At 35.7% G+C, this 12,157-nt stretch overlaps 1 protein-coding gene across 1 annotated transcript in view; it reads right to left on the reverse strand.

The window, feature by feature from the left end:
- EIF3H (eukaryotic translation initiation factor 3 subunit H) overlaps window positions 1-12,157 on the reverse strand; it is a 98,931-nt gene that overhangs the window by 73,066 nt on the left and 13,708 nt on the right. Inside the window, exon 2 of the mRNA XM_043601625.1 lies at window positions 3,299-3,455. Within this exon, the coding sequence (XP_043457560.1) occupies window positions 3,299-3,455 (157 nt within the window). The remainder of the gene's footprint in view (window positions 1-3,298; window positions 3,456-12,157) is intronic.

Below are 12,157 nucleotides of genomic sequence, written 5' to 3' on the forward strand. Positions count from 1 at the left end.
TGAGCTTCTTAAAGTACATGTTAATGAACTAGCATATTGGTCAATTACCTGAAAGCCCATAAGAGAAGTCAGCATCCAATGATCAAGATCTAAAATTAATAATATATTTTGCTTTGTTCTATCTACCATAATTGCACTGATTATTCCTTGCACATAAAACTGAGAATTTTATAAGACAAAATAAATTACCTGAGAAAACTATGTGACAATATAAACTCTGCAGGAATGGATTCTATTCCCAATTGTGCCACTAACACAGTAACTTGAGTATGTCACTTCAAGTGAACCTCTCAGACTCCTCACTTGCAAACCAAAAAAAACTATGTTAACAATCCTTTTGTCTTCTCCCCTGGTCTTCCAGCTCTAAAAGAGTTATTACTGTAGGAGAGCCTGGGTGACTCAGTTAAACATCCAACTCTTGATCTTAATTCAGGCCATGATCTCATGGTTCATGGGTTCAAGCCCCAAATCGGGCTCCATAATGACAACTCAGAATCTGCTTGGGATTCTCTCCCTCCTCTCTCTCTGCCCCTCCCTGGAGCTTGCATGCACGTGCATTCTCTCTCTCTCTCTCTCTCTCTCTAAATAAATAAACATAATTAAAAATAAAAAAATAAAAAGTTATGACTGCAATGTAATTAAGCACCCTCCAGATATGCTGGTAAAGAGAGGAACTGAGATATCTACTACTGCAGAGAATCTCCAGCCGTAATCCAGTATTTTATAGTAGTTCAGATGAAGCACGGAAAGCTCAGTCAGCTTTAAAAAAAAAAAAAAAAAAGACACATACTGCACAAATACTCAAGTGCCTAGAATAAAATAGCCTTGGTTGGTTTCTAAAGGTATTACTTTAATGAAAAAAAGGATTTTTGTTGACCAAATTGCAATATCAAGGTACTAACCTTAGCAAGGTTATATTTGGTGTCTATTAATATCTTCAAGGTACCATGAGTATGTGAAATGTTACATAACATTTTATCCAAGTGAAAAGTCATCAGTTTAAAGTTACATAGAAAAAAATGACAAAAAGGAAATTGTTTAAAAATTTCACAACAGCATCAAAATGAATAAAAACAATTGGGAATAACTTGTACACTGATAACTATAAAACAGTTGGAAGAAAGTTAAGACAATACAAATAAATGGAAAGGCATTTATTCATAGCTAGGAAGATTTAATATTGTTAAAATGTACTACTCAAACTGACATTACAGATTCAATGTAATCCCTACCAAAATCCCAATGGTATTTTTATGGAAATAGGAAAAAAAAAATACTAAATTCATATGAAATTTCAAAGGACCTTAAATAGCCAAAATCTTGAGAAAGAAAAACAAAGCTGGATGCCTCACACATCTTGATTTCAAAACATATTACAAAGCAACAGTAATCAAAGCAGAATGGTACTAGCATAAAATTCCTAGAAGACATTATAAGGAAGGAGCTTCCTAACACTGGTCTTGACAATAATCTCTTGGATGTTATACCAAAAGTACCAGCAACAAAAGCAAAAACAGACAATATGGATTACATCAAACTAAAAAGCTTCAGCAGAGGAAACAAATCAATAGAGTGAAAAAGTAAAAAGTAACCTATGGAATGGAAGAAAATGTCTGCAAATCATACATATGATAAGGGGTTAATATCCAGAATATACAAAGAACTTCTTCAACTGAACAACAATCCTTAAAAATGGACAACATATCTTAATAGACATTTCTTCAAAGAATACATACAGACAATAAGCATATAAAAGATACTCAACATCGCTATAAGGGAAATGAAAATCAAAACCACAATATCACCTCACATCTGTTAGTACAGTTGCTATCACCATCAAAAAAATAAATAACCAGAAAATAACAAATGTTGGTGAGAATGTGAAGACGTTGCAACCCCTGCAAACTATTGGTGGAGAATGTAAACTGGTGTCACCACTTAAAAGGCAGTATGGAAGTTCCTCAAAAAATTAAATATAGAATTAATATATGATCCACCAAATCCCACTTCTGGGAATATATCCAAGAGAACTGAAAACAAGACCCTGAAGAGATAGCTGAGCATTATTCAAAAAAGTCAAGACGCAGAAACAATCTATTTATCAACAGTTGAATGGATAAAGAAAAAGTGGTATTACATACAATAGAATATTACTCAGCCTTAAAAAATGATATCCTGTCATATGCTATAACATGCACGAACCTGGAGAACATTAAGTTATGTGAGATAAATCAGTCTCAAAAAAGCCAAAAGCCAAATACTGCTAATTTCACTTATATGAGATATAAAGAAGTCAAACTCTCAGAAACAGAAAGCAGAAGGATGGTTGCCAGAGGCTGGCAAAGGGGGAAAGAGCAATTGGTCCACGAATATAGAGTTTTAGTTTTTCCAAGATGAAAAAGTTCTACAGATCTGTTCCATGACACCTGCGCATAGTTAACACTCTATATACTCAAAATGGTAAATTTTACTACTTGTTCTTATCATAATAAAAAAAAGTTATGTAGAAAATGATCCCTGAGTGTTGAGACAAGTGAGAAATTACTTTCAACTAGATTTTTTTTTTAATCTTTCAGGTTATTGACCTTGGCCTTTGGTGTAAGTTTTATCTACTACTGGCTTTTGCTAACAAAGCTATTATACCTGTAGCACCAAAAAAACCCCAAAAACCTCCTGAAATGCTTAAGGAGTATCTTCTTTCTGAAATAGATAGCTAAGTTCATCTTCTCAAACATTAAATCAAAATACTACAGAAGAAAATGGATACTGGACACATAATGATGATCCTTGCCCTTCACGATGTAAGTTATTTGCAAGCTGATTTCATAATGGGAAAGTTTAACAACAACACAGTTTCTACCCAAATTACTAAAATCGGAATCTCAAATTACAAATAAGGCCAAACTAATGAATCTTTTGATATAAATCCTCATTTCAAAGAATTTGCATAATCTGTTAATGTTTATTTATTTTTCAGTGAGAAAAAGCATGAGTGGGGGACGGGCAGAGGGAGAGGGAGACACAGAATCCGAAGCAGGCTCCAGGCTCCGAGCTGTCAGCACAGAGACCAATTTGGGGCTCGAACCATGAGATCATGACCTGAGCAGAAGTTGAATGCTTAACCGACTGAGCCACCCAGGTGCCCCAAATTTGCCTAATTTTTTCAAGAAACTCTGAAATCAAGTGAACTAGACTGGCCTGATAGACTCCCAGTAAGAGATAATGAAAGGTTATGGTGAGAAATGTGTTAAAAATCATTTGTGTGCACTGCAAAGATTTTTGAAATGAGTACTCTTACCTTCATCAAAGTCAGCATCATCTTCTGTGTGTTGAGGGAAAGGAAAGCAGTTGGTAATTTCAAGACGATCTTCTACAACCAAGCCCAAAAGCACTCCCTGAACCACTTCAGTTCCTTGTCCTTCTTCTTGATAATGTTTGATTATTTTTAATACCACCTAAAAGAAAATACAGAAGTGAGCTGAAAAATCATCCTTACAGGAGTGCCTGGGTGGCTTAGTCGGTTAAGCATCCGACTTCGGCTCAGGTCATGATCTCACGGTCCGTGAGTTCTAACCCCGCATTGGGCTCGGTGCTGCTAGCTCAGAGCCTGGAGCCTGCTTCAGACTCTGTGTCTCCCTCTCTCTGCCCCTCCCCCGTTCATGCTCTGTCTCTCTCTGTCTCAAAAATTAAAAAACATTAAAAAACTTTTTTCAAAAATCATCCTTACAGTTTTTATTTCCTTTATTTCAAGGGAAAAAAAATGAACCATACAAGTAGGTTTGCAAAAAACACAGAATTATATAATAGAACCAATTTTCTTACAAATCAATTCTTACTCTGACACAAATAATAAGCTCACATAATCTAAACGTACATACACCTGAAACTCCTGGAGTCTGAAGACATGTCCAAAATGTCCATTTTTGACTTCAGGTCATGGCTCCGAAAGGTCTGGGATCCAGGAGCAGCTTCAAACAGTATCACCTCAATTCAAGGTCATTATAGAGGAAGTGATCCTATTAACTTCTGTTAACAGGAGGATAATTTCCTGACACAGATGATAAAACCATCAATAACATAGAGATAAAGTCCTCAATTACCTGAAAACCTGAAAGCAGGCCATTCCCTTGACAATTTCTTAAATTCTCAAGATGGTTCCTGAACAAAACATCTCATTAAGTCAAGGGAAGCAACAATGGGAACATGTATCCAAGAAGGATCTGTTTGGTAACAGAAAAATCAAAGAGAACCCAGACTCCAGCACTACCTAATTTTCCTCAACCAGAAGGATATACCAAATAACCTCTAATAGAATACTGGCTCCTGCATTACTCTCTCCTTTAACATTTCCAAAAAGATAAAGAGGTAACAATGCAAGGTTAGACAGGCAATTAATTTAAAGGTTCACAGTATCAGTAATCGTTAATAATAACTCCTAGAAAGTAATTCCCACAATTATGTTAGGAGAAAGGACTATAATCACTTTACAAATAAGAATACAAAAATAGAAATAGCTAAAGGTCACACATCCAGGAAGTGGAAGAGCCAAGATTTAAACCAAGTCAAACTCCAAAGCTGTGTATTTTAACTTTAATCACAAGGAGACTTATGTTCATAGCAATAATTCAGTAATTAAAACAATGGATTAGTCATAGACTTTGTGATGAACAGACCCCATAAAGGTACTATATCAACAAGATCCAGACCTCTTAAGGATCACAAGCAGGAGGGAGAAGAGGTTTTTTTTTATTATTATTTTTTTTTTTTTACATTTATTCATTTTTGAGAGATAGAGACAGAGCACAAGTGGAGGAGGGGCACAGAGAGAGGGAGACACAGAATCCAAGCAGGCTCCAGGCTCTGAGCTGTCAGCACAGAGCCCAACGTGGGGCTCGAACTCACAAACCGTGAGATCATGACCTGAGCCGAAGTCAGATGCTCAACCGAATGAGACACCCAGGCGCCCTAGGAGGGAAAAGAATTTAATGTGGAAGAACCTCAACTGATTAAGACCTTCAAGAGTATGAAATGAAGAAAGTGCACAATTTTACACATTCCTTTAGAAAAGACCTCTCTACTTAAAAGGCACAAAATGAGCTTTGAGAGTTGTGCAGGTATGGGTAGGAGTTCCAGCTCCAACACTTACTGGCTGTCACGTTGCAAAAGCTATTTATTCTTCCTAAGTCTTTGATTTCTAATTTGCAACATGGAGCTGTCCAAAGCAATACTGACACCATTAGGAATGAGATAATGTATAGTAAATACTTCACACAGGGTCTGACATGTAATAAATGATCAATATTATTGATTTTTGTCAAAAAAAAAAAAAAAGCAGAACTATGGGGCTCCTGGGTGGCTCAGCTGGTTAAGCATCTGACTTCGGCTCAGGTCATGATCTCATGGTTCCTAGGGTCGAGCCCCAGCTGTACTGACAGCTCAGAGCCTGAAGCTGATTCTATGTGTGTGTGTGTCTCTCTCTGCCCCTCCCCTGCTCATGTGCGTGCTCTCTCTCTCTCAAAAATAAACATTAAAAATCAAAAAAAAAAAAAAGGAGAACTATTTAACTCCTATTCAACTTACCTCTTGGCTACAATTATTGTCACACTTAAAAAAGAAACACAGATGACCAAGAAGGGATAAAGAAAACTAATAAAAAGTTATTATAAACACACCTACCAACTTGTCTAGGTTGCCTAGGTTGTAGATACTTAATCCTATTAATGAGATCGCTGAATCACTGTTGAAATCAAAGTAAATGAGAGATGCTACAAGACTGCGAAGCTTAATGTAGATGTTTGGACAAACTCCAGAGCTGATTCCTAAACAGCTGGTGCTCGTGTGTGCAAAAAGGAGTGTTGCTGACAAGTACCCAGCAGTTTCACAAAGAAGCCAAGCCAAAACAACTTTATTTCCTTTTACAAATAAAACTGGGATGTGAAAAAATTATTATTATAATTGAAAATGAGTTATCACAGTTCAAAAATAACTTATACTGTAACACTGACTTAACGCTAATAATAATGAACTATAAAGGGATGGGGGGTAGGAGGGCAATGTAACCAAACAGCACAGCAGCTTGATATGCCTGGCCAAAGAGTCAATGCAATTTCATACAGCATCAACAGAAGCACAGTGCTCCAACTAAGAGAAACTACCATCTCTTTTCAGCATCACTGACCTATTCTATTCACTTCTCTATATGATCAGAGAGAAAATTTACAGTAATAGTTTCCAACTGAGAGAAAGGAGAAGCACATGGTTTAACTACCTGCTAAAGATGATCAACATAAGTAAGTGTACACAGGAAGGGGTATTGTAAGAGAGAAAGCTTAAAACCCTGTGATGAGAACTACTTCAATAAATTCAAATCTCTCTCCACAGCAGGGACAATCACAAAGAGCACTTTCTAAACAGTGAGGCACTAGAGGATGTGTCTTAACTTTGAAAGGCAAAATAAGGGCCACAGATGACAGTATCAGGAAACAAGACTTAAATTTTAAGGGTGAACTCTCTCTAACATTTAAGGTTATCCAAAATAAAAAGACTTAAGGAAAGGCTTGGTGATCACTAAAGTAATTTCCAACTCTAGTATCTGTCATCTTGCCATTGTAATATAATCTCATAAAAGAGAGCATTCAAAAATTAAAAAAAAAAACATTTTTATCAAAACTAAGCTAACTCATTTTTCACTTTGACATTTTATGCTCTTATTTCCTATATAACATGCTAAAATCTCAATTCTTTAGTTCAAAAAATAATGTAATGGACTTGCAATTCAAACTTGAGAGGAGATGTCAAAAGGAAATTCCTGATCAGAAGTAACAAATTTACATACAAGTTTTTGATATTCTACAGAAATAACAAGAATTTACTGTTTAAATAAAAATGTTGCATAGATTTTTGGTATTTACAACACAAAAATCCATGTTCTGCTCATGGTCTCCCCTCTTAAATATTCTCATAAAAATGAAGAGACGTTTTATTCGCCCATCTTCAACATCCAAACAGGTACTGGCACATAAAAGATAACTCAAAAAGATCTGCTGAAGGACTGAATGCTGAACATTTATCAATCACTTCTATCAAACACTCCAGTGTCTTACATGCAATGACTCAATCCCTAAAAGTACTCTATGAAGTCAGTAATATTTCTTCATTTATTTGACAGATGAGGAAACAGATATTCTGACACAAAATTATTAAATCAGGGAGGGGAGATAGGATTTCGAATTTCAAGGTACTTTTAATTACTTCATAATAAGTGAGTAACTTTGTAGTAACGAGGCTGAAACAGACAGAATGCAGGGGCAGCAGCTCTTGAGGAAGCCCCTGTAACTAGGTTGCAGAAGCAGAGTATTGTGCAAGAAGTAGAAAAGTTCAGTGTAAGGTTACAGGGTCAGGCAGCAAAAAGACTCTAAGAGAATGGTGTTAGAGGTCAAATGTTTTGTGCCCTGATCACTAGAAGTAGCATCAACAGGAAACCGCCATTAGTTGCTAGAATGCAATACAGCTTCTAATCTTTAGCAGCACTATTCTCACAAGCCACAAGATGGGAATGTTCTACCACAAAAGTCCTGTTTCAGTCAAGCTCATCCCCCTTTCACTTCCTTGCACTCCAACCAAACCATATGCCTCTGTCCCTAAAACAGTGCTGGTATATTTTTAATTAACCCTGTTTGTCATGCTTCCTCTTACTTTTAAAAACAGATACATGAAAGCTTAATATTCTCCAAAACAAAAACATACTCCTATATTTTGTTTAGTAAGTGTTCACAAATGACCCCACATACTCAAGAGCTCTATTATCACTTGTTCTTAGCTTACCAAAATGGCCCGTGAGGTTTTTTTTTTTTTTTTTAAATAAATGAAAAGAAGTCTTCACCCTGGCTACATGTTAGAGCCGTCAGTATTAAACACAGAACAAAACAAAACAAAACAAAACAAAACAAAACAAAACAAAACAAAACAAAACAAAAAAAACCACCACAGACACAAAAAGCTGATGCCTGAATCCAACCTCTGAGTTAATTGATCTGGGCTGAGATTCATATATTGATTTGTGGGGATTTTGTTTCTTTATGGTTTTGTTTTAGATTCTCCAGGTGATTCTAACATCCTACTTCATTCTAACTCTTAATGTGGAAGTATGGGCCAGGCTTCCTCTTTTTAGTTCCTCAGATGACTGAAATGCACACAACTGATTAAAACAAAGTTTCCTTTCCTGTTTTAAGACTCCCTGTGTTGATAAACAGTGAGAATACTGAGAAACACAGACCCAAAAGTGAACATTTTATTTATAAAAGCAGAAATATAAATATAAAATATAAATATATTTTATAAATACATATATTTATACATATAAATCATAAATTATATAAATATATAAATTATAAATACAAATATAAAAAGGAGAAATATCCTCCCAATAAGAGGAACTCAAGCCCTACTTGGAAGAATCTCTACAGCACAGAGATGAGAAGGAAGGAAGGTAATGCCAACAATCCATGCGAGAAGTATCAAGTGTTCTCTAAGACCTATGCCCCATACTTAAAACTGCATATGAACTGGGACGCCTGGGTGGCTCAGTTGGTTAAGAGTCTGACTCTAGGTTTCAGCTCAGGTCATGATCTGGAGGTTTGTGGGTTCGGGCCCCACACAGGGCTCTGTCGCCTGCAGCGGAGCCTGCTTGGGATTCTCTCTCCCTCTCTCTCTGCCCCTCCCTCACTCATACCGTCTCCATCTCTCTCAAAATAAATAAACGAACTTAAAAAAACAAACGAAAAACAAAAACCCTGTTTATGGGCTATTGTTGACAGGTTTGTTTATCCTATAAATTCATGGGTAAATAAAAATTTTCCTACAAATTAAGCCTAAAGGATGGAAACATATTGGCCAGTAGAATTACCAAATTCTTCTACACCCCCAAACTTTGCCATACTCTGGGTCTAAGTGTTTAATAACCTACTTGATTTGCCCTGCGAAGTAAGTACTGGTCTCTGAATATGACAACTCTCCCTAGAATGGGTCTCCCAGCTTTCTGAGGTTTGCACATTCTCAAGCTGGGTGGATCTTAGAAAGGAATCTCAACTTGCAAGATAGTAAACAGATGTCTCGTCTGCTGAAATTACCCTAGAGGAAACATTTTTTCTACTATTGTTTATTATTCAGTGAAGATAATTTGAAAGAGCAAAGTAAACTACTTCATCATCTCTAATGAACACAATACTAATTTTTAAAGTGTCTAGCTTTCTAAAAAAATAAAAACCTAACTCTGCCCAAAATGTTATACACAACAAAGTATTCTCAATATTATAGGATAAAATATGAACAATCTAAAATATGCAAATAAATTAATTATACCAGAAGTCCACAAACCTAAAATCTGAGTAATAAGTATGATGGATAAAATCTTCCATCCTCCCTGAAAAGAAACATTTAGCACAATCTCTAAGACCCATCAAAATCTTACCAAACTCAATTCCATACCAGGGAACAATTTAAATCTGACCAAAATAAAGATTATGCTGTCTGATGAATTAGAGTAATTTTCTATCAAATATGATATCTGCAAAGACCAGTTACTGCAGACAGATTTGGAAGCTGTGCACAGAATCACCAGAATTGTTATTTTGGGCTTCTTTCATTCACTCATTTATCCATTCACCTAGGTATGTGCTGAATGACTTCTACAGGCCAGTTACCTCTGACAGGCCAACTGGGAAAATGAAACTAAAATCAAACACATAAAAAAGTATTTACTTTGATAGGGTTTATATTTTGGAATAGCAAATCTCAAAAGTTTTTAATCCTAAAGTTCCTTTTAACACTCTTAGAAATTACTGAGGACCTGAAAGAATTTTTACATTGATATTTACATATTAGAAATTCAAAATGAAAAATGTTCAAAATGATTTATTCACTTAAAAACAATAACAGGGGCGCCTGGGTGGCTCAGTCAGTTGAGCGACCAACTTCGGCTCAAGTCATGATCTCACAGCTCATGAGTTCCGAGCCCCACATCAGGCTGTGCTGACAGCTCAGAGCCTGCAGCCTGCTCCGGATTCTGTGTCTCCCTCTCTCTGCCCCTTCCCCACTCATGCTCTGTCTCTGTCTCAGAAATAAATAAACATTAAAAAATTTTTAGAAAATAATAATAAATAAAAACAACAATAACAAATGTATTACATGCTATCACAAAATACATTTGTTAGAAAAATAACTTTTCCAAAATAAAAGCAATCGGGATATAAAAAATGACAGTTTCACATTTCTGTGTAAACATTCACATTTTCAAAAAGAAATTTTAATCAGGATAGAAGAATAACATTGTTTCACATTTCTTGTGAATCCTATTAATGTCTAGTTTAATAAAAGACAACAAGATTCTCATATCTGCTTCTGCATTCAATCTTTTAATATCACACATCATGTAGCATCCAGAAACTTCCATTAAACACTCATTCAAGAGTGAGAGTAAAAATGACAAATAATGTTTAAATATTACTATGAAAATAGTTTAGACTTCAGAGGCCCTCTATATAAAAGTGTAGGGGCTTCCCCCACTTTAAGAACCAGAACAATCATTAAGGTGAATGTGATTACAGATTGTGAATTGCACTCTGAAGAAAATAAAAAGGAGAGTAAAAGGTAGGTAACCTTAAAGAGCATGGTCCAGGACAGGCCTCTCTGAGATGACACCTGAGCAGAGAAAACTGAAGAACAAGCAAGTGAGCTTGGGTGAAGCCAATATTTGCGAGCTATGGATTTTAAATAATAGTTTAAACAGAAATGCTAATATTTACTTTTCATGAAGCACACAAGTCATACTTCAGCAGAACAAAAAGGCCTAGAGATGGATGAACACTAGCACTGTAGTAGTACGCTTGCGTGTTTTTACCAAAAGCACTGGCATATAAATAATAAACCCAAACAGCTATGTCTTAAGATACCATTACATAATTCAAGATGAGCAATTTCAATTAATTTTTGTTAATTACAAAACAATATATTAACAAAATCCTTTCAAGAAATATTATCAAGACTTTAATCAGCAATATTTCTAATACCAGTGTCAGAGGTGATCTTTACCTGGTAAAATTATGTCTATGAAGCTACCACACAAAATTCCTCTGTCAAAGGTAGCAACTCTAAGAAAGTTCAGGGTCAAAAAGTAAACTACTTAAGAACTATATCTGGAACTGTTAGGCCTTGCAATATGCCAATTTGAAGAACCTGAATATGCCAATTTGAGTACATGAAAGATATGGAGAAATGTTAAATATGCTATATGTCTAAAAAAAGTTTAAATAACCAACCAAGTGAGACAAAGAAATCAACAACCAGAGCATTAACCTGTGAGTTAACACAGGAGTGCCCAAAGGTGCATCAGACCTAGGTCTAATACCCAAGAGCTAGGAGCTGAATTGCAATCCAATCTCTGTCCTGGATCGTAAGATGGTGTCCTGAACTTCCAAGTCAGGAAAGTGGAAACCAAGACCTTTCCAAACAGTTACAGCTCCATGAAAAAGTACTGGTGGGAAGGTAGAAAACAGTAACTGCAGTTATCTTATAGTTAAATATAAACTTACTACTTGCTACATGACCCAAATTCCTATTCCTAGGAATTCAAGAGAAATGAAAACACATCCACACAAAGATATGTCCACAACTGTTCATAACAGCATTACTCATAAACGCTAAAAACTGAAAGCAACCCAAAAGCCCACCAAACTTAGATAAACAAATTCCAATATATCCATTCTATGTACTACTACTCAGCAAAACAAAAGAGCAAAAGATCAGTACAATAGAGAGGAATCTCAAAAACATTATATGAAATGAAAGAAGTCAAACAAAATGCTATGTACTGTAAGATTCATTTTTATGGAATTCTGGAAAAGGCAAAACAAAACCCCTAGATAGTTAATCGCCTGAGGCCAAGGTGAAGGGAAGGATACTGACTGCCGAAGGGCACACTCTTTAGGGTGAAGCAACTATTTCACACCTTGATGTGGTGGGGACTATGTAGTTGTTTACAGCTACAAAAGTTCATCACACTATACACCTAAAATAAGTGGATTTTATTCTGCATAAATAATACCTTAACTTTAGAAACCTGTACACATTTGTAAAAGTCTGATGAAGAAACAATTCACAT

This window comes from Prionailurus bengalensis, chromosome F2, assembly GCF_016509475.1.
Source record: "Prionailurus bengalensis isolate Pbe53 chromosome F2, Fcat_Pben_1.1_paternal_pri, whole genome shotgun sequence".
Lineage (NCBI taxonomy): Eukaryota > Metazoa > Chordata > Mammalia > Carnivora > Felidae > Prionailurus > Prionailurus bengalensis.